At 42.8% G+C, this 23,794-nt stretch overlaps 1 protein-coding gene across 1 annotated transcript; it reads right to left on the reverse strand.

Annotated features, from left to right (window-relative positions):
• Positions 1-249: 249 nt before the first annotated feature.
• On the reverse strand, positions 250-23,747 carry NUFIP1 (nuclear FMR1 interacting protein 1). The gene is made up of 10 exons (XM_080575659.1): positions 23,463-23,747; positions 23,226-23,314; positions 22,118-22,222; positions 21,429-21,491; positions 21,042-21,118; positions 14,774-14,866; positions 10,740-11,005; positions 6,696-6,824; positions 4,953-5,185; positions 250-2,034 (listed from the first exon to the last, which is right to left on the reverse strand). Exons 1-10 carry the CDS (start codon positions 23,683-23,685, stop codon positions 1,696-1,698), a joined length of 1,617 nt encoding a protein of 538 aa, XP_080431785.1. The 5' UTR covers positions 23,686-23,747; the 3' UTR covers positions 250-1,695.
• Between the last annotated feature and the right edge of the window lie 47 nt (positions 23,748-23,794).

Consider the following 23,794-nt stretch of genomic DNA (forward strand, 5'->3'; position numbering starts at 1 on the left):
AGTTGTTACCCATGTGTTCAACAGCACTGGTACCAATCCCCTCAGAAATCAGGTTCTGCCCGAGTGCCAAATCTCTGTGGCTGAGTCCTCTGCTGCTATTTCCATGGCAGTAGAGATCTAAGAGCCATATCCAATTCAGTGTGATTGAGATGGCTTGTGGGACCATCATGGGAAGAATGAATCATCTGCCTTGGAAGTATGTTTATGATCACTGCTCCAGTCTATTTACACATTCTTGAGACACGCAACTTTTACAAGGGTGTTGATATTTATATAATTCCATAAATTTAGACAGTGCATTACAAACACAATATGCAGTTGTAGCTACAAATAGCAGAGCAGTGGGACAGAGTTTTCAGCTACTTCTCGTTTTCTATACACCACAAATGAGATGTATGGCACAGGTTAAAAGTTAAGGAACTAGAGGACTGAAAATAGTTATTAAGCAACAAAAAAAGCCACGTGAGTCTCCCTGTTTGAGGTGGTGGAATGGAAGGCTAGACTCTACCCAAAAAACAAATAAAATCAATCCCTGAGAAGGTAATTCATCTCCAACATTTAACCATGACTAAAAGATGAAGTGCAGCAAAACATTTTGAAGTGGAGGATTTGATAATAGATCATGTTCATGACATGGTTTCCATGTCAGTGTGACAAATTAGCACCTGCACAAGGACTCAAATGCAGTGTTAAGACTGAACTCGTTTCTAAGCCTTCGCTGATTGGTTTGCTTTGTTTTGGTTTGTTTTCTAATGTTCACAACCATTCATGTATGTACAGCCACACAGAAGGATGCACAGATTCATGAAAAATTGCTAGATAATGTACAAACATCATAAACATTATAACAATGTGCCAAGGAAGACTTTTTCCAGACTAATAAATTCCCAAAGTATATTAGAGGGACAAGCAAGTAACTTAGTTAACTTACCTAAGTTGGAAAAGTTTAACTTAGCATTCTCAACACCAAGAGCTTGCTTCAAGAGTTAAATTGGTCTGGTAATGACTATAACAGGGGTTAAGGCCTGTGATTTAACAATGGGTACCTGAGGTCAAACATCAATCTAGCACTGACACAAGCAGTTAGCAGTTGCTATTTTTATTTTTTTATACTTTTTTAAAAGAAAGGTTCTTGCATCAGTCTGCACCCTCATTTGTATTTCTCTGCTCAACTCAATTAGTTCAGAGAAGGGGAGACTCCTGGTGCAAGCAGTACTTTTAGAGCCAGGTCAGTTATCTCTGCATCTATACTTCAGACCAACAACAAGAGAAAATGCAACAGGTACCACTTCAGAAGAACATTCAAATAATTCGAGACACTCAGATACTCAAACACTCTAGGCCATAATTTCACATAAGGAGGATCCACCCTACCCTAACACTGCTTTGGCTCTGGCAATGGACTGATGCTGTCCACAAAGGAAAACAGAGCAATAAAGCTCCAAAGCAGGGATCCACACCTACTCTAGGAAAGATCACTGTCTCACTGCTGCTTTTCAGCCATGGGGAAACGCAAGTATTCAACGCAGCTGCTGTTTTCACAAGGAAATGGTAACCTCAGGCAGAGCAGATCAGAAACATGGTTTTAACGGTTCTCAGTATACACTTTAATAATTATTTTGTTAGACCGATGTCTTTCAGAAGTGTCAGATAGAAAAGCTGAGCCTTTGCTTTATTGTCCAGCACAGTTATCTCCTACAGTGCTTCTTCACACTGAATTGCTGGGGTTTCCCACGTCTCCTCATCTGCTGGGTGAATTATCTGTGATGTCTGATCTACGGGTGCTTCCTCACCATGGGCTATTAATAATTCATCTTTTTCTCCTCCTGCTAACTGAAGGTCAGAGCTACAAGAACGATTAGATCCATCAAGTTTGTCTGTCAAAGTCTCTGCTGTAGTTTTAGAGGGTTGTCCAGTCTCTGTTCCAGCTTCGGGTTCTGCTTTTAAGTGAAGTCCAAACACATCGTTTCGTACAATGTACCGAACACACTGCAGAATAACATTCCTCTCGTGCCGGATGTCCTGGGCCAGTAACTGCAAAGAAACAAAAGACCCGATGACCAGGAGAAAACAAATATGATTAATAGAAGTAACTCAGTCAGGTCTCATGGAGGTTTGTTTTCTTTTGCAAGGGGTGTGTGCGCAAGGTAAGAGATGTACTGTCAGCAAAAGGCCCAGCACAGCACACACGAGGTGAGACCAGGCATCTGGAAAGGAGGCAAGGAGGGAGCTGCCCTTTGGGGAAGCAGCAGCAGGTGCTAGAGCAGCACGGGTTGATGGTCAAACACCACTCCTGCAACAAGAGAGGCTCAGAAGGGCCACTATACTACTTACAAATGTTCCACTGAAATGGATGAAAACACTGAAGCGCCCAAAATGAATGCATTGAAGCACCATTCATTCAGCACTGTTGATGCACCTGAGGCAGGCTGAACAAGCTGACAAGTCTCCATATATGTTTTGGATTAAGCTGTCGGTCTCAGTTTGCACAGGTGGCATAGAAAAATCAGTGAATATATCTAAATACTTGGAATTTCCTCCATTCTCTCCCAGAGTAGACCCAGATGACGATATTCTCATATTATGGACAAGACGCACCCAAACTAAAGAATGCGTTCCAGGCCATGGGCAGTGCAGCAGGGTAGCAAGTCTGTTGGCATCTCTTAGGCTTTGCAGGTTATACTGTATCTGTAATTTAATAACCCATGCATCTTTTATTAGCTAATACCTATGAGTAAAAGATACTTATAAATACACAGAAAGGGCATTTTTCAACACCTACTAGACTGGGGGGGTTAAGTAGCAGCGACTATTTTGGGATATAATCCACCAACCTAGGTCTAACAGCTTAAACAAGGAGCTAGAAACCTTCCTCATTTCCTTCAGCCTCAGTAAAGTTCATTTCAGCGTTAAAAAACAGCCAGGAGGCTGAAGGACATTTCGTCCCGGTGTCAGAAGAACTAACACTGAATATGCTACAGGTTTAGCTAAATCTGTGGCTACTTGATCATTTGCAAGAGACCTGTATTGCACTTCCTAGCTAGATTGGGCTTGTGAAGTCACAGAGAAGCATGCTGCTGGAAGTTTCAACAATGGCCTAGCCAGGCACTTTACAGTACACATATTTGTTTTATTTCTGTTTAGACTATTTATTAAGAGGTGTTGCAAGCAGCTCTCACCAGGTATTACCAGCACTGGCACCCGTAATGAGCTTTCATAAGCCTCCTGCCTCAACCAGTAGCTGCACAGCAGGGCAGGGAAGGGGCAGCGTAATGGGATTCTTTCTGCAGGAGAATGCAGGAGAAAATGTTCCCAAGTGGCCTGATAAAGGCACAGATGGGACACCACCACCCCACCTACTACTTAAATGCATTGATAGATAACACTGGAGCAATGCAATACAGGCCTTATTATTCTGGTAGCATTGCTAAACACGCATTGTTAGCGTGATTATAAAAAACACATTTTAGGAGTGCTCAAATTGACTGTCTAATAAGTGCCAAGACATCTCCACAGCTATTTTCCTACCTTCTACCTCCCCTCTCCTTTTCTTTTTTTAGAGCATCATTTCACTGAGGTGACATCTTTTTCTGAGCCATACTACTACTACACTTTCTGGACACATTTTCAGCAGTGATTCACTATGAAGTTTCAGCCTTGCTTCCTCAAGGTTTTTACGCAGCAAAAGCCTACCCGCAAATCTCAAGCACCCCTCTGTGATTCACAGCCACAGTACACATCCTTTAACAACAATTTTAAACAGTAGAAGGCCAAAAAATGCAATTTTAAAAGTGGGCTACACTGGCAAGCTACAATTCAGACTTCCTTGTTCTGCCAGCATCCATAATGCCTCTCCCAGCATGCAGGACCTTCATATGACTTTTTTCCAGAGTCTTCACTGCTTTGATCACCAACGACTTTGAAGAGCAAGAGATAAAGACAACTGCATGCTTAGGGAGCTACACAAAGGGCAAACACTTCCTTTTTCAGTCGCTAGCAGCTTTAATTCTTGGCAGCAAATGTAGTATGTGCTAAGAGGACTATCAAGGGATTTCTCCCAGATCTGCAGCTTGGGATGTGCCTTCCCCACTATCTCTTGCCTAAACATCCTGTGCTGTATCAGAGCCCTGATGTCAGTGGCACTCGGCTTTCTCCTGAGCTCTGCCCAGAGTTTTCCTTTGGCAGGGAAGCTTTATGCTGGCTATTCACAGGATCACAAGTGTAGCCTACCTCCTCTTGCCCTCCTGGCCAGTATTGCTCTGAGCACTTAAATGCGATAAAAGCTTTAGCTAAGTTTTATCTGTAACAAAGAAAGCCAAAGTTCCGAACAGGGTGCTTCACGCTGTTACTTGGAACAGAACCGTGACACCTCAGAAATCCCCCTACAAGTCTCTTTTGACCCTTCTGACACAGCCTGCTCTTCGAGGCACCCGCACTATCACTTCCTCAGGTTGGTCTCAACATGCCTACACAGAAATCCATGCATGTGCAGGCTGCAGCTCTACAGTTCGAGCCACCACCACCCTTAAGAAGATGTCTGACTGCAGCTGAAGAAACTGTCTCCTCAGTCAGGTGGCTCAATAGCAAAGCTGAGCGCAAAGGGAGAAGGATCAGCATCAATCTGACAGGATCACATACAAACACATTACAGAACATTACCACAGAAAGGGGAGAGGTAAGAAGAAAGGTTTTATCCTTTGTGCAGCTCACTTCAGGCACACGATTAAGTTGCCATCTCTTGCTCACCAAAGCCAGTCGTTACCTGAACGCACACCAGGATACTTGTACAGCTGTTTCAGCATCTACACTTGGAGGGAAACGCTCCCTCGGCTATTTTAAGACAGGGCCTTTGCTCCAGCTAACAGACTGCTCTAACTTCCTGCAGGGGAGAGGAGAACCACTCACAAGTGCTGCTCTTGTGCAGCAAGCATCGTTTTAGTGCTAAGACTCACCATTTCCAGCAGGGTTGGACGACGCTTTGGAAGGAGAGGTAATGGTTTCTTTGCCCGTTTATCAGGGCCTCTGGGGGAACCTGCATTTGTACTTGAGGTTCTTAACGTTGTGTCCACAGATTCTGGATGTTCTTGATTCAGCTTTGGATTCTGATGAACTTTAGTAGTTTGAGGCGTATTTCTGAGCACAGCCTGGTTTTCCTCAGCTTTTGTTGCAATCTTGACGGAGACTTCTAAAAAACACAACAAAAAACAGTTATCTCCTAGACTTAGCATGCTTATATCCCCACGCACTGGCAGCTCATTAGTACTCCTCTTACTCACATAACCTGATGTAAAATATGTGCAAGGTTTACTTGAAAGAAGGGAGGCTTTTGTTTGGGTTGGATTTTGGTTTTTTGTTTTTGGTGTTTAAATGCAAAGAATAACCTCTAAACAGTCATAGAACAGTAAATGAGATACTTAATACTTGTTTTTTTCAAGGAGGTGTGGTTGACTTTAAGATGTTGAACAAGATTTTCAGCTCTGCCTTGTGGAAGTACATTGCTTCCTCTTCACAGCACAGCTTGCCACAAGCTTGGCAGTTGAGAAGTCACTACACTGGGGCAGAAAATGCCCAAGTTCAATTCCCTCCTTGCTAGATGCCCTCTGTAACTTCAGGTAGATCATCAGGGGCAAGAAAGGCATGGTAATTAACTGCAGACCAAGGAGCAGCATGTACACACTCAGAGAAGCACAAAATCCAAGCACTACAGAGTGCAAGTCTTACTGCAAAACCCAGAAGCCTTCTGGGAAAAAAGCCCTTAAGGACATGGAAATCAGTTCACTGCGAGTGTATAACAGCACTTTCCTGGCTCTATTCAAACATGATTTGAAGCGAGGCTCAAGACAGGCTGCTCTCCCTCCTCTCCAAAAGCATGCCCCTAGAAGTCCTGGGAAGTTTGATGATACACACCCTAACCAAAGAAATTTTTATGTCCACCCTTCAACCCAGGTCACAGTGCTGAGAAAAGGCAAACAAAGCCGGGAAAGAAACCCACTCAATCTTTCAGGAAGCTCTGCTTGAGACATTCTGAAGAATGCTGTAGGGCTAGAAAAAGGCCAGGAATTAGATGTGGCACAGCCAAAGTGGACAGGGTCACTGCAGTGCACCAAGTGACTGCACAAAGGCCCTGCTCTGTCTGGGTACTTCTCCAAGACCAGGAGTTATCACTATACTCGGGAATTAGTAATGGCTCACACCATAAAGTAACCCATTTAGTGCTCAAACTGGGAGGAAGGAAGAATGGGGAAACAGACTGGGAGGAAAATGACATACGCTTTCACTCCTCCCTGCTTCTTTATGCATGACTTGTACCAGTACTAGCATGCCACCGAAAGCACACTGGAGAGATCTCACAGACTGCAAAAACACCCCTGTGCATAACCTTTAACAAGCTTCTCTCTTTACTTCTGTTGATTTTTAAGCTTATACAAGACAGCTCTGAATTACAGCACCAGCAGACAGACCCAAAAAAATCAAGGCAGTTCCGTAAGCAGATGTTTTGGAGATGCAGCCAATGCCACTGATCTAGCATTATATTAACAGGTGGGCCAATGCTTACATGCTGCGTTTTATTCTGCAACACCTATGCTTTATTGAGAAGTTTTTTCAGGAAATTTTGAGTACTCATTGCTTGCAGTTTACACTAGCAACGTAAAGGAAAAGAGGGAAAGAACAGCAGGGTACGAGCATATACACACCTTCAGGCTCACTCTCAGAGGCACTGCCATAGTTGGCTGACAACGAACTCAGGGCTGAGGTGACCTGCTTGGGAACAACAGTCATCCCCAGCTTCCCATCTTCAGCTGCTTCTTCATCCTTGTCAGAGTCTGTGGGGGAAGAAAAGCCAAGAGGGATTTTTCCAAGTTCTCCTGTATGAACAGCCACCTTAACTGATCATGACAGAGTGATAGGCATCATTGCTCAACAAACATGGATTGATAAAGAGCATACCTGCCTACTCTCCACAGATATTTGGTGGAAAATCTTTCACCACTGATTTACAGTAAGCAAAGCTATGGAAGCAAAGAGAAGGTCGAGTTCCCTGAACAACAGCTTGGGTTTTCTTCACACATTAAACATAATTACAGGTTTTATTATAAAGCTCAGGAAAAAAAAGGGGATTTCATAATGTGTTTTGAAGTTTCGCTGGATTTAGCCCTGTAGAGGCAGGGGTGGGGATGCAGAAAGCCAACAGTTTCACAACAACAATTAGCCTCGTGCAAAGCACAAGCAACAAAAATTCTTGGACAGTAAAAGTTCATAAGGGACATTTAGGGCCTACGCCACAAATTGGACAAATGTTTTCAGCAGGACTTCAGACTGATACTTAAATCCCCATAGAGTGTTGTGAGTAAGTGAGGTATTGCAGTCTTACTGTAATATTACTGCTACAAAAAAAGAATACCAGGAAAATAGAAGAGAGGCAAGCAGCACAAAAATGATGAAACAGAGCATAGTAAGAAAATAGAACTACCAGAAAAAGCTTTCTAAAAAATAAACAAGCAAAATTGTGATGGCTTTAGTTTAATGCAAAGAGTCTGTATGTGTTAAGACCTTGGAAAGACACTCAGATAGTGCTGAGGTTAAGAAAACCAGGAAATGCTTTTCAGTAATATACATTCGGATATATGTAACACTACCACAAACATTTGGAGAAACTAGCCTCTTCGGACTACTGGAAAAGACTGGTTGCAGTCTTATTTTCACAAAAAGTTGTGCCCTCTCCCGCCCCTCATCTGTTTAGCTTGAATATCACACCCCACAGGAAAGCTGCTCAATATTTTGTAAGCAGATATGCTGTAATAAACACTTTCGAGATCTTTATTTTTAAAATCACAAGTGTTTGGCTATTTTCTTCTAATATATCATCAACAATTGAGCTCCAATAAATCAAACTGACATGTTGTATGGTAGAACAACTTTAGCTAAATACACAGGTGTTTATCTAAAACTACTTATCTGCCTCTTTTCCCTCAGTACTCTTTTTTGAGAGGCTGATTCTCATTAGTTTAGTAGTCACATCAACTCCCAAACACACTGGAAGTTCATGGAAATGCAGCGCATTTTCTTAACAGAGAACATACTGCACTCACATAAATTTAAGCAATTGTAAAGCTCTGACATTTACTCCAAATTATGTTGATTCATAGCTGCTCTCTACTACCACATTCAAACTGGGAAGTGCACACTGGGGTCAGATGCCTTTTTTACACTTTAAGTTTAAAAACTATCTAGTCATGCAAGTAAAAATCAGTTTTTAAAGACTTAAACATTACGAACTTGGCTTTTTGGCAAATTAGGAAGACACTTACTGCAATACATTGTCTATTTGACAGTACCTACCACACTTGGAGGAAGCATTATGAACTACTAAATAGAGTTGACTGTTCCTGGTCAACAGATGCCCCACAATTTTAGACCTGACAGGCTGATCTTCTTACCTTGTTTCTGTTTATAAATTAAGAGAAAAATGTCCTTTTCTTCATATCATTCAATTTCTTTAGCTTTGAAGGAACTGGATAATGAACAGAACTTCAGCGAATGCATTACGCAAAAAGGCATTGCCTCGAGAGAAAGGGCTGCTGCTGTTTGAAAGGTCTGAATGCTCCAACAAAATGTTTCTATACAGCAAAATCATGGCCTTCAGTGGTATGATTTTAAAAGAAAATGTTTATTCTACTTAGCTGTATAAAAATGCAACTGCTTTTAATAACATGTAATAACGCTTTCCTTTTCTACCTATTATACTTAAAGTTACTAGCTCTACTTTGGTATAATTCAAATTTCTATCATTAAGCAAAACACAGATGCTGGGGAGAAATGCAGTTCCATTTAATCACCCTTCGTTTCCCAACTAGCCAAGATTAGTGGAATAAACAAATTGCATAGGGATGCTGAGCTCTTGTTCCCACTAATTGAAGATTATGTTTTCCAGAGGAGAAACTCCGCATCCGAAGTCTTTCCAGGGGATGCATTCTAGCCTTATTGCTAAAAATAGAGTATAAGCCAGCTTACTTGCCATATTCTAAGAGCACTACATCATTGCTGACTATATTATAAATAGTTGAATCAGTGGTGTTTATATTGCTGCCAGCACAGGGAAAACAAAACATGCTCATGAAAAAAAAACCTAAGCAGCAATACTTTAGAAAATATACACACATGGAAAATAAAGAACTATATAGATAACTTAGCAAAAACTGAAATTAAGGGAAAAACGTTTACATTTTAGTGTCATTTAAATGATTTAACTCATAGAAGGAAAGACATTGTTTTCATGTTCTCAATGTTAAAGGACACAAAGGGATATTAAATAGTCTTTAAAAATGATTGTTTTCACACTGCTTGATGCTTCCAAAACCCTGGCTAGCAGGCAAAACTTTCAGTACCTTAATTCAAAACCAAATCAGATGGTATTGTTTCTCCCCTACCATTGTGCCTAGCTCGTGAGACTCCTCCTCACTCCAAAACATAGGTAGCTAGCCTCCCAGTCAGTCTTCACCTTCCCTGAACACCGCAGCAAAAAGAAACTTGTGTCTTCCTAAGAAATCTAGCTCGGACCAAAGACAAGCACCACCAAATGTACAAACACTTCCACACATCATCTTCGACACTGTTCTGTCTCCTGATACCAATCCCTATGGTCTCCTTCCCAAAATTACTACAATATCAATTCCTTAAGGCTCAAATTATTTTCCCTTTGCTGCCCTTCCATACTAAGTGTTTTGAACAAAAAAGGATTCCTTATCTATGGAGGCTATAGATAGAATAAAATTATGGTCAAGTATTTGTTGGAGACAGAATTGAGGTGTTCCCTTAAGAGCCCAGAAACCCTCTTCAATTTGATAGCTAAATATTGATTTAAAGCTAGTAATGTATTTGAAGATGTGAAGCCAAAATAAATATCCAGCATGGATATTTTCCATATTCAGGACACTCCTACATCCTGTCTCCCCTCTTCAAATTAAGATGTTTTTGATAAAGGAAATCTGATGCTTCAAACATCTCAAAGAAAAAAACACGTAAGAATAACTTGCTAGATTTTCTGTTTATAATATGATTAACGTGGCTTGCAAGCAAACTTATGTAGAAGTTCTTAATGCTGGCAGCATCTTAAGCATTGTGTCAGCTTTTCTAAATCAGAATTTTTCACCTTCTTCAAATGACTTCGTATTTTAGGTTCTTTACCAACTAGGCCTGTAACAGGAAAATAGGGCAGAAGCTCCCTGAACTGCAAGATTTGCCCCATTTCCTTTAGATAAAACACAGACCCACTCCATAACATTCACTGTGAGTTTTCTTAGAAGACCACGTCCTGAATCAGGATACATCTGTACAGAAGTGTCCATATAAAAGGAAGTTCTAAATGCAACTTTTAGACACTGGGATGTTGGCCTATATTCAAAGTTACAAAATTTTGACCCTACTGACCCTAGAACTATTTTAGCCACAAAACTGGACTTTTTTTAATAACAATGAGAAGATAAGTATGACAACAGGCTCTGTGGTATTATTGTCCAAACATACTGGAAAACCTTTCATTAGATTTCCTTTCATTAGTTTTCTACTAAGAGAATTTATTATAAACGTGCCCAATTAGCCCTCTTTCCAACAAGGACTAAGTTTGTGTGTGTTTTTTTATTTTTTGTTAAATCTCCAGTTCCCCCTAGAAGCTGCTAGCTGCACAGAACATTAGTAATCATTTCAGCAGTGCTATGTAAAGTTCAAGTTTTTCATCTTACCAACATCACTGTTTGCCAGAAGACTGAGAGGGTCCACGTCCTTCATGCACAGCCGAGCCTCCGAAACAGGCTGCTTTTCATGTTCTTTTTCACACGTGCTGTTTTCCGGTCCATTAGCTTCGTTTTGATTTCTTTGTGATGGTACGTTGTCATCGCCACCATTTTTCTTAAATTTCTTCCAGAACTGGCGCTTCTGTTTCCTCCTCTGCCTTCCTTGCTGCCCAGGCCTCTCATCTTCTGGAGCTTTCCACATCCCCTTCATTTTGCTGGAAGAGAGAAAGGAAGTTCACAGAAATGACAACCTGCAAGAATAAAGTCACCAAACAGCTCAGGCCCACATTCAAGGTACAACAGCATAGAACAATGCAAGGGACTTCCTCCAGCTCAACAAACACGTGGTAACAGACCACACACGCAGTCACAGCTCATCTCACTGGCAGGATGTGACCAAGCCAGAACCTCAGTGAAGAGTTTGAAGTTGACGAACTTTATCTTTTAACAAATGTAAAGGGCTAAGCAAGCTCCTTGATCATCTACCATGTGAAGACAGGGTTTTCATTTCAGATTACAAAGTCAATAAACATTCACTGCACTTAAACAATGAAGTCACTGAAAACAGGCAGAGCATATATGGAATTAGAAGGTAAGCATCTACTGTTAGCATGCTTCCACTTCTGAAGTATTTCTCCAGTTACAGTTCAGTGAAGAATCAATTGCAATGACTGCCTAACCCTTGCCTCCAACTAACATGTCATTCATCTCTTCCTCCGATGGAAAAGGAAAGAAAACTTTCATCAAGACAGTGGGGTTTAAAGCAAGTCCTAAACTACAGAATGAGAACAGCATGCTAGTTCCACTAATCTTCCAGGCTACCCTACAAACCACATTTATAGGAAGGTACCTGGACAGCCTAAAACTCAGAATCTGCAGAAACAATAGGTGTGGACATCAGAAAAGCAAATATAGAACTGAAAACGTAAGCCTCCTGAAGATAGTTTTTTTCACGTAACAAACTTAATTAAGCAAAAACCAGACTACAAGTAGTCATCAGCACATTACAACCACAAGAGACACAGAAGATCTGACAGTCTTGAATGAGCCCCATGGTTCGTTTGGCTCAGTACTCTCTCCCTTAATCTCACCACCAGCATAGCTGAGATCCTGTTAGCTAGGACCTTAGAGTTAGCCCTAGTCACCAGTGTAACACCATGCTCAGTCAAGAGCTTCTTCCCGACACTTCTCCCTGGGTCTTGAGCCATTTATCTTAAAGGCCAGCCCCAAAGGTACCTTTCTAACCTGGCACCTTGTCATTGATAAGCAACCAGCAGAACATCTGGTTTTCTGTGCAAGCAGTCACATTTATGTTTTTCCAGCATTCAGGAATACACTGCTTAGGGACCCTCTCCAACCAGAGATGCTCACCAGACACTAATAGTTGCGTCTCATACTGTGGGGTGCTGTGTAAAACTTTCAGTTTCCCCAAAGACTTGTAGAAAGGTGTGAATGTTTCGTGAAAAAGAACTTCCTTTGGTTTTCACTCTGATGAATAAAACGGTCATTTGACAACTGCTCTTCCTGGAGTTAGAAGAAACACTGACTATTCTATTTATCTCTTCACACCAATGCAAGTTTTTAAATTGTCATACAACCCTTCTAAGCCACCCACCTCTGTTTGCAAAGAAGTGTTTCCATTTGTAACTCATGCTTCCCTCTTCCATACCTTTCCAGTTATAAGCTCTTCTTGAGAAGGACCAGGCATAGCATTCAAAATTGCTTTATATTGTGACAAAACACTTTATTCTCCCGTCATTTCTTGTTTGTCTAGCACTGATTTCTCAGCCGTCACCGATACCATCACCCACCTTAGTTCTCCTGTGATTCAAGAGAAGCCACCACCTTCCTGTGCATCAGCCTCTCATCCATAAAGTGAGGCTAATGTTATCTCCCATAACTCACCTCCATTTAAGACCAAACTGTACAACAGGGCTCTACGTTCAGGATGTTGTATGACATGGATGCTACTGAGCAAATATAGGCTCAATTAGACATTCCATCCTTAGCCAAGGGTTAAAAAGCCTTGGATTTCCCTGGGGCCTCAAACGCCCAGGAGGAAACCCCAAGGTCACAAATATCCCAACAAACTTAAGTCTGGCATCTGTCTTCCTCTACTGCAAGCTGTACTCTTCACTGCCTGTCCAAAGGGGTGGAAGAGCCACGCTCTATTAATTAGCTGTTGCAAGACACCACGCAGACTGCCAAAGTGGTCCTTCTGCATCTCTAATCTCACACGCAGGGATGCCGAGAATTAGCAGTTGTAAAGCACTTCAGAGAACCACAAATGGTAAGTGCTGCAGAAGTGTTAAGTATCTAATCCTTTCTAAATCTTCCTTAGCTATTTGCTTTAATAGTACAGCTTGCAGAGAACAAGCTCTATTCTATTTTTGCCTCCTGCATCAGTAAGTTTGCCAGATAAGCACCAATTCCAGAATCTTTACTGCTGATGCACCAAGCAGAAACGACAGGTTTTTGGACAGTAGATGAAGCAGACAGGGCTAGCATTTAAGGGGAAAAAATACCAAACTAGTTTCTAAAATCAACCAGAGGTAAAAGTCACTAAGTGGAAGCAAACAGCAACCAAACAGTAGGGTTTTTTTTAGGGCTTTTTTCCTCCCTAACAATTTTCCAGCTATAAAAGTACTGACACATCTAATAGATAAACATGGAATTTCTGACTGACATTTAAGACTACATATGGCATCTGACTCACAGTTCACTAGAAGAGCTACAAGAGTTACCAAATAAACCTGCAGACACCCCACAGTTTATTACTCTGACAAGCAAAACTCATCTCTGCTTATAAGAATCTCCAAACATAATTCCACATTTGTAGCTTTGGCCCCTCGTGTCCAAAGCACTTCTGCACCTTTTTATCTTTTGAAGGAAAAAAGATGCTACTTCAGTCTTTTACAAGCCTTTCCTTCCAGAATCATAAGGCAACTGGTTGGAGGGGGTGGGTAAACATCTGAAGCAAATGCAGCATCAAGGTAACTTGCATTATCATCTTTTAACAAATCATACTAGCCTCGCACAAACCCTATCCTGCACTAGTTCACCTGATTAAAAACGGTGCAAGGTTTTTTTATTTTCTTTATTCAAGGAGATATAGTCAAGGAGCTTTTTGTCAACAAGCTCCAGCTTCATTTCCACATGGCAGCAAGTTTAATTTAGCAAGTCTCCCTTCAAAGTAGGTCCACTCCTGCCTTCTGGCCCAGTCATTCCAGTTTAAACAAGTAATATAACAATCCACCACTCCTAGATTATCTAAAAGTCTTCCCACAGGCCCTAAAACAGAGCTAATGGAGTTGGCTGTTTCCATATAACACTGACACTGGGGAGAGTAGAAAATGAAGTAATAAAAATAAAGTGAGAAGTAATTCACAGTACAAGAGAAACAAAAATCCAAGAGGACCAAGGACTGGGCCTGTAAGAAAGGTAGCAGGTAGATAATGAAGATGGAGGGTAGAAGAAAAAAGCAGCTTAAGCAGTGCTTTTGTTATGAAAACAGTTAATTCTTCCTCTGCTCTTCATTTAAAGTTTGATTTATCATCTGAAAGTAGAGAGTTAAGAAGCCAAATGCACTCCTAAAGTCTCCCTGGGCCATTTTCAGGCATAAGAGGATTAGACCACGTAGCTTCATTATGTTCCATCCCCATTATTTCTTTTTCAGAGACCAAGGTTAGGGTGATCTAACAAATGGCTGCTAGAACATGCTTTTCTCAAACAAGCCAGAGTGCAGAATTCAGCAAGAACATCAGGTTTCTAGACCAATTATTGTTTAATTTAACTGAAGTGGACTATGAAGCACTGTAAACAAAGGAACATTACATCTGCAATTTGTCAAGTGACCTGTACCCTGCTAAAGTCAGCTAGATGGTGTGAACAGTGAAAGCACTGAGTACTTGGACACCACAGTAAGAGAGCTTACTTTCCTCTTAGTGAGTTCAGAAGTAACAGCCGTGTTTCGAAATGCTTACCCAAACTGTGGGGTAGTCAGGACTTCTCCCCTTTCTTCCTTCTCCATCTGCATCACCTTCTTCTTCTCTATGTTTGCTAATGTAGGAAAATTTCTAGGAGAAAAAAAAAATCACTTGTTCTTAAAACGTTCACCGTAGTTGGTCGATTCACCCTTTAACAAACCGTCTGCTATAAGCATGAGATTTTTAAGGTGTTTCATGGAAGGGTAGCAGACTGCTTCCTTCTTCAAAAGGCACGGCAAGGAAAAGCCTGAGTATTTACACTTGCTTACTTCAATACCAAAAAATCCACTAAACTGGCATTATTAGATTTACCTAACCAAACAAGCTACAGACAAACAGTAGAGTCATGCTTTTGGACCCTCTACCTGCCCCTGCACACAACAGGGCATGATTTAATCCAGCAATTTCATTTTATGGTGCTTTAACTGGAGTATTGAAGGATCCTGGGGTATAGCATTCCTTTAGCAAAACAACTGCCCGACTCTTTTGCAAAAAAGGTTACAAGAACAGCTTCTGGGTGCACGATTCCCTTAATAGGATAGATAAGGAAAAAACCCACAAGCTTCCTCAATACGGTGCTTGCATACTGACCTCTATTACACCAATATTACTGCCCCCTTTTCTTCCAGTTTCAAGAAAAATTGCTAAGTCATGCAGACAAAAAAACAAGCCTACTGTTATAACCATCTCACAAACCACCCCTCTCTTCCCACTCCCCACCTCCCTCACCATTCTTCCCTGCGGATGAACACCACGCTGGTTCTAACATGCAAGGCCTCCTGTAAATTGCTGTCAAAGCCTTAACTGGCTACCCTGGCTGCTCTGTAAACACCAGTTAGCTAAATCCCCGCGCTCTGAGATAAAGGTAGAAAATGGGAAACACCCCCACCCATTTCTGGAGAACACCACAGAGGATCAATATTTGATAAGTCTATTAAGCTCCGTGTTATTCCATTTTCAAACAGCTACTTACTATAATGTAGCTATCAAAAGGGACTCCTATCTTTAATTATTTAATCTTATCACACGCATCTCCTCCATTTTATAGCAAGAACATTAAGCTTCACACTGATGCAAGACAGCTCCAACCACATACCAAGAGAAAAAGATGAGAAGTATTTTCTGAGACACACCTAAACAGAACTTGTCTCGTTCAAGAGGGTTTGAGTATGGGCTGTCACAGTCTATTTTCATTGGATTTCTCCCAGAAAATTCACCACACAGCTCAAGTGAGCATAGGGACACGATGTTTCTCTGTTCTTCCTCATTAGCTACATTTCTTCATACACCTTATAAAACTCCCAGCAAACAGCAGGTGTGGAATGAATTATTTAATCTCGAGAGTTTCACATTCACAAAGACCCCTGTGCTTGGCAGCTCTCCACAGTTTTAGAATAAAACTTAAGATGCTTTCCTTCACAGGAGTAAGGTCCACAGGAAAAGAGCTATTTAAATGAGTTACCTACGCTCAGAAGAACCCCAAGCTTGTCTTAGGCACATTTTTATTTACAAGAACATAAGGGAAGACCCTTAATTCTGGGCAAAAAAAGAAGTCTTCCAAGTGCTCCTGTAGTTATGCTGATTGACGACATATTCAGACACGCTCTCAAAACGTGGTTTGAGACACAACTGCCTCCCACTCTCATTCCTCTGAGTTACCACTCCCTCCACTGAGCCACCATAAAGAACTCCATAAACGCTTTCAGTTCGATTCAGTGCCAAGACAGACAAATTTCTCTTAGAAAGCCTCTTCAGTTGACAGACAGGAGCTAACAGCTGTAAAAACTTCAAATGTGAAGTCTCAGTATTCCTGCAAAAGTACATCTGATAGCACCTGTACTCATTATCTTCTCCAACTTCCCCTGACTGAGAGGTTCAACAGCATTTTACTCATCTTTACCTTGCCTGCACACATAATAAAGCATATAGCAGCAGCTAGATCTATCCAAGGAGGCAGCAAGATCCACGTCATCCCAAAGTGGAGGCTGATGCCTACAGCACAAACACCATGGTCTTGAGGTACAACTACATGGTGCAGCCCCATAGTTTACAGAAAATCAACAAGAACAGCTACAAAGTACTCAAGACAGACCAGAAAGATTATTTTTTTGATAGAGAATCCTTAGGAAGACTGCTCCTGAACATGCATAACAACGTAGAATGAAGGGCCCATGCTCAGTCTCTCCACATTTAGGGCTACATGTTAGTACCTGATGAGCTGAGCCAGGTTTATATCCTTCTCAGAAGGTATGCCCTCCTCCCCCAGTAAGATGTGGTTCTTAAAATGTTAGCTGTGAAAGAGAAGTAACCCAGCACCCAGGTCCTGTAAACAGCTTGTCACAGCTTTAATATAAAAAGCCTTGTCAGTCAACACAAAGGCTTTACAAATCCCGGTGACTTCTTGTAGAAGAGGGAGTTAAACCAGGCCATGATGGACAGACACGGCTTTGACAGAAGTCAGTACTGCCCAAGGCAGCAGCCCCGTTTCGTAACAGCTGCAGATTCCACCCAAAGATGCTTCTATAACCACATGGAAGTTTTTCCAGTATAAGGTGTCAAGATAACACTAGAAAACTCAAAGGCTAAGATTACATCTGCACCAACAAAATGATATGCAGGTAAAGGATACTCTAAGCTTCCAGAGAAGGGGAATGGTAACATTAAGTGTAACTAACTCAGTGTGCCTTAGCAAATAGATTAATTTACTGAAAAATCATGTATGACATTGGCTAGTGCACTCGTAGTCCAGCATACTCCATCTTGTCCACATAAACCATGTAAACTAGCTCTCAGGAAGCACTGGGGATAAAAAAAGCTTTGCCAATGCCTAGCTGAAAACAGACCTGAGCTGTTTCTGTGGCAGTTTGCACTGAATTTCTGAGTCCAGATCTATACAAATCGATCATCTTCATGGGAACAGCACTGTGACCAAATTGGCTCGGTAACTTCTTAAGCTCATCTCAAATTGTACACATACAACCAACAGCAAAGGGGGCTCTGATAGCTCAAAAGGGACAAACACAGCCCACAGGGAGCTGATACAATCCCCTTCCAAGGCTCCCAGGCATTTTATCAGGCGCTGCATCTCTAGGGTGATTTCAGCATGAGGCAGTTTTATTACCGGTGCATGGCAGCAATTCCAAGTACTTATCCCATCCACATCCACCTTAATCTAACAACACATTCAATCCACTTGGCTTTGTCTTTAGCTTTATCAGACCCTAGGAAATTCATTTTCCTTATGTATTGAACTGCTATGAATGCACCACGAGGGAGGATGCCAAGCTATTCGAGAACTATCATTATTCAGCTAGAGGATCACAAATTAATAAAAAGTGGTTTGGCTGACAGCACCGGCCTTTGTTCATTAAGCACATGCTCAGCCTGTCAGACAAATTGCAGGCTTGGACTGCTGTATTTCCTTAACTGGACCAAAACCCAGCAGATTATAAAAAGCAAGGGGGGCAGGCAGAATTTAGAAGCTAGAAGCAATACTTAAGATAAAGTCGTCCAGTGTTATACTAGAACCTAAAAAAGAAATAAGTTTAGGTATTTGCTTCAGCATCAGAGCAGCTTTGTCTTATTTCCTGATAACCTTTCTAACCAGCTCTTCTTGAGCAAACAGCTGGCCTACCAGGGCTCAGATTTCACTTGGAAAGAATGGAAGACAGCAATGCCACATTCTGACACATTAAGGAAATGCACTGCTGGTAATTCCCTCTAAGCTTGCATTTAAAAGTGCTGAAGACAGCACATTTCCCAGCAGTTAGAACAGACAGGGCGAATCAGAACAAGAAAAGCAATTGTAACCACCAAAGCCAGTGTCAGAGTCCACAACCAGTTGTCTGCAAGACAGAAAAACCCTTCGATCCTGTACAATTTCATCTCTACCCCTGTCCATTTAACTCCAGATTGCTTGCCTTATCAGGTTCAGTAGGCCAAAACCCACTAAAAAGCCTTCAGATCACTCGCCTTAACAGGTTCAGTAGGCCATAAGCCATTAAAAAAATTTAGGTAGAGACACAAAGACTGAAAAACAGCAACCAGGGCATTCTATAGAAACTGAGAGTGGAAAACAGCATTCTCACCTGGCATACTTAGTGCAAAGATACTCATCACCAGCTTGCCCCTCTCCCTTTCCTCATCATGAGTAATGCTGCACTGTTAACACAGGTTCTTTCCAACAGATGTTAGCCAGAGACAACTGAGCAACACAGCAGCTGAATAAAAAGAAAATCTCAACTCTAAGTAATTTATAACAGCTTAAAGAACAAGCAAGACAGAAGTGTTCAGGATGCAACATGGGAACACACATTAAATCATCACAAGCCAGATAGAAACAGACTACTAATGACCTAAAAAGATTCTAGAAGCTCTGGTCAGAGCTAAGAATGAAAGAAAAAGCATTTCTCCTTTGACCATAAACCAAAGCTGTCTACTAGTTCAGACTCCCTCTGGTGTCCCCCTTTTCTTTACAATGCAATGTTTACTGCCAGTCAACAACAGGTCTTCAGCACTAAGCTGCTGCTTTGCTGGAAACCCAATTAATGCCTCACAAAAGCTTCCTTTTCTTTTTTAAAGAGAAAGTTGGGACGGCTTCCTCGCTGTGCGAAGAGTAACACAAGCCATCCAGGCAGTCATTCTACACGCATCCCTTACAGCTAAGCAGGAAGCCCACACAGCAGCAGAGGTACCCAACTAAGCCACCGCACTACCCCATCTAGTGGCCGCGGTTCAGAAGGCCCTCATCCCACACTGCCTTTTTCTCTTGGTGGTCATGACTACACCACTTCGTTTCCATTTGTTTCACCGTCCTACACAAAACAAAGAGCTCGCAACCTTGTACCACAGCCAAACCACACTCACCTGTAATAAAAAAACAGTATCTGCCATAAGAGTCTCTACAAAGCGAACAGAAATACTCCCAGGCAGAGCATCATCCTTACAGTTAGCCACAGCCATCAGTCACAGCACCCAATCCCCAAGCAAACAGGGCATAAAACATGACTGTGCATGCAATTCCTGCTTCCCTACTGTCCTAGTACACGGTGCAGCGTGTACTCACACACCTTGAACACCACTTCAAAACTTAAATCTTAGAACCAGCCACTCTCCTACAACATCCCAAAACACAGAAGTAGATAGGTTGAAAAATTTAAGTTGAAAATGAAGAGACTGCATGCAAGTATTCACTTTTCCCTTGAGGCCCACACTTAGTTTTGTAACAGTAGCTCCTAGACAGAAATCTAAGGACATTGTAAGAAATAAAGACTGTCATGGGGGAAGGGGGGGGAATTTAGAACAAAAGCCACTAAAAAAAAGCCCATCCATGTTCTTTTTTTAAAGTACATTTTGAAAAAAGGAAACTTTGGAACAAAAACTCATCTTGCACTTGCACTGACCACAAGCAACTTCAGTACAGTTAACAAAAGCATTTTAAGTATGTTTCCAGATCAAAACAAGCTGTTATAAACAGATACCATGTGATTCTCTTCATTTGAGAGAGTAGAAAGGCAGCGCAGGTTATTTTCATTTAAAGAGACCACCAGTACAATGCCAAAGCCGATCATCAGTAACCCTGTAATGTAATTTATGTCACTTTCCACTGTGCATGCAAGACTCTTGCTCACAGAAGCAAACCCATATACTGCACACTCACAGGACTGTATTCCAAGTCAGGGACAGAAGTGAGGAAAACCTACATCTTTCACCTGCTGAATATTAGACTTTCATTTGTTTTACTCTGAAGAAGTCACTGGAATAAGATCTATGAAAGTACAGCGAATTTTTAAACACTCCAGTGCTGGTAAATAAGAAGTCATACCACTTCACATCACAGAAGGATAAGTGAGAAATATCACCTGCATGTGAACTTTACCTCATACCCTAGCTACCATGCAAGTCAGTCTGCTTGAGGTATCATTCATGGATTCTGTTTTTTCCTAAGAGAAGTGTCAAGCAATGTAGGAATCTCTTTAAAAGGAGAACTCCCAAATGGGATCTACTGAAACAAGAAGGAATGGGTCATCCCCCCTAACCTGGGGCACCCAAATCAAACTTTTGGGAAAGCTGACTCCTCCTCTGCAGCCTTCTGTTACAACCATCTGACCAATCTGCATGCAGCCAGCCCCCATCCCGGCACAGGGTAGCTGGTACCTCAGGAGTTCTGCAGCATCAAACGAAGCTGCTTACCGTCCTTCGGGTGCCATCCTGCTACCGCTCAGGGAACGTACAGTAAAACAAGCTCACAGGTCACAATACTCACTTTTTTCTTTCTTCTCTCCATTTAGCTATCTCTTCTGGACTATCTAATTTTATTCTTTTAGCACCAGGTCCATGCACCTACGGAAAACATTTCACAGGTCTTTTAAGGGGGACTGGAAGAACACAAGAAAAAAGCAACATGTTGTCAATTATATCAGCATCACACTGCTTTTGCCTCCAATAGCATTGAGGCTGCAGACAGCAATTACAGAACAAATCCATTAGGAAACAAAGTATTGAACATTCTCATTTGTAAGATGCCTATAACAAATTCAACTCAGAGGTGCTACACAGTCATTCCAGACAAATGACAAAGCCACAAAAGAACAAAAAGGGCAGATGGAAAGAGTGTACAGATTAGTTTTTCAGGGCCAGCTGGGATACCTACATTCTTCCAGTGAATCTGAACCAACTTCTCATGGGCATTGAAACTGCAGCCTTCTTCTGTGCACTGCAAGGTAAAGGGAAGAGGGTGAACATCAGATACAGCACGTTATACAAGCAAATCAGAGCAAGCGTTTAGGCACGAGTCAGTGCCAGATGACTGCACAGCTAGCTGCGCAGAGCTTAAGCCACAATTCCAACAGACATAACTGAAACCAGTTAGCAGGGTTAGTACACTTGCAACTTCCATACAGGTTTTGAATAGCCAGTGAAGCCAACACGCCTGGTAACTGGAGAAAACATGAAGTTAAAATAAGAGAAAGATTTGCAGGGCTGTCTAATTTCTAACTTCATTACTTCTTTGCAATAAAGGAGTTGATTTTTAAAGCATTCTTCCTGTACAGCATTTTCACACAGGTTTTTAACATGCTACACCAATGTCACTGAAGTAATTCACAGTGCTGAGGTGAATTAGCAACAACTCACGGGAATGACATGAAAGTGACTTTAGCAACAAAACCAAACCCACAACTGAGAGCTCCCCCGTGACAGGGATCAGAAAAAGTCTCCTACGAGACTTTTTGTAGCCCAGGAATCTTTGCTAAGTCTCCCATTCAAAGCATGACTGCAGCTATCTACTTAGGCATGAAACCAAAAATCAAAGTGTAAAGAAAAGAAGCCAAGCTCATCAACCTGTGTATGTTGTGAAACATGTTCATCATACTTCTCCTGGTTTTTATAGCCACGGTCACAGGTATCACAGTAGTGGGAGAAAACCGGCTCCTTTTTCTTTTTGTTCTAGGAGGAAAAAGATGCATCAACACAGTAGTAAAAAGACATTTCCATTTTTAATTAACAAAATAATGCTTGCTGCAAGCACATCAGGCAGACACAGATTCAGCAGCAGCTGGAAGGAGGAGGGGGTACAGCACAAGTCTCCTAGCCATTCAGTCAGTCCATGCCTGTTCTCACATGACAGGTAAGAGGAGCTCAGGGGGCAGCAGAGATCCTTCCCTCTCCCACCATACACAGCAGTGGGATCAGGCTGTCAGGCCCTGAAAATACAGCAGACCACTAACGTAATTTATACCATCGGACATCACCACAATACAAGTTTTTATGGAGTTTACCTGTTTTAGGGTAGGAAATTGGGTTGGAAAAGGCCTTAAAGATCACCCAGTCCCAATCCCCTGCCATGGGCAGGGACACCTCCCACCAGACCAGGTTGCCCAAAGCCCCATCCAGCCTGGCCTTGAACACCTCCAGGGATGGGGCAGCCACAGCTTCTCTAGGCAGCCTGTGCCAGGGCCTCACCACCCTCACAGTGAAGAATTTCCTCTTCATATCAAATCAAAACCTACCCTCATTTAGCTTAAAGCCATTCCCCTTGCCCTGTTGCTACATTCCCAGACAAAGGGTCCCTGAACAAGCCCAACTCCTGCAGCCTGCCTTCAAAAAAGACATGCTTCAGCCCCTTGATCAACCTCATACCCTCCTCTGGGCTCACTCCAGCAGACCCCTGGACTTCTCGTGCTGGGTGCCACGGAACGGAATGCAGTACTCCGTGCGGGGTCTCATGAGAGCTGAGTAAACATGGAGAATTACCTCCTGCAACCTGCTCATCATTCTTCTTTTGGTAATCATGTATTTTCTCTCTTACAGAGATACTAGAAGAAAGCACAGGGTCCCCACTAGGACACAAGCCCCACGTGGCTGCCACCTTCACGGACTCACACAACATCAAAGATCGGAAGCGACCCCTGGAGGAGGCCAGACAGCCCAACCCACCCCCCATCCTTACCTTCTGCTTGCCGTTTCCACCCGTAGCACGCTTACAAAACGCGGGCGCTTGCTCTCCTTGCCAATCGTGAGGAAAACCTCCATTCCCACCTTAAAAAAAAAGGAAGGAGAAACGGAGCGGTGGGTGTCCGGCACAGCCGGCAAAACCCACGCGCACCTCGTCCGAGGGCCTGGAAGGGGGAAGGACCGCGGGGAGGACGCGGCGCTGGCTCCCCCCCCCGCCCTCAGCGCCCCTCACCAGCGTGCGGGCCCCGCGGGGGGTCGCGGTAGGCGGGCGGGTACCACGGCGGCGGGGCGTAGCCGTCGTGCGGCGGCCAGAAGCCGGGCTCCCAGGGGGGAGGCGGCGGGCAGAAGAGCGGCGGGCGGAGGGGCGGCGGGTACCAGCCGAAGGGGCCCACCTCGGCCAGGCCGGGCCCGAAGCCTCCGCCGCCAGCAGCAGCGGCGCCGCCGCCCGCCTGCATCCTGCCCGCCCGCCCGCCTGCTGCCGCACGCGCCGCCGACTTCCGCTCTGCGCGTCACTTCCGGCGCGCGGAGCACGCGCCGCTTTTAAAGGGGAGGAGGGAGGGGCGG

The sequence above is a fragment of the Anser brachyrhynchus genome, assembly GCF_964034855.1.
Source record: "Anser brachyrhynchus genome assembly, chromosome: 1".
Classification (NCBI taxonomy): Eukaryota; Metazoa; Chordata; class Aves; order Anseriformes; family Anatidae; genus Anser; species Anser brachyrhynchus.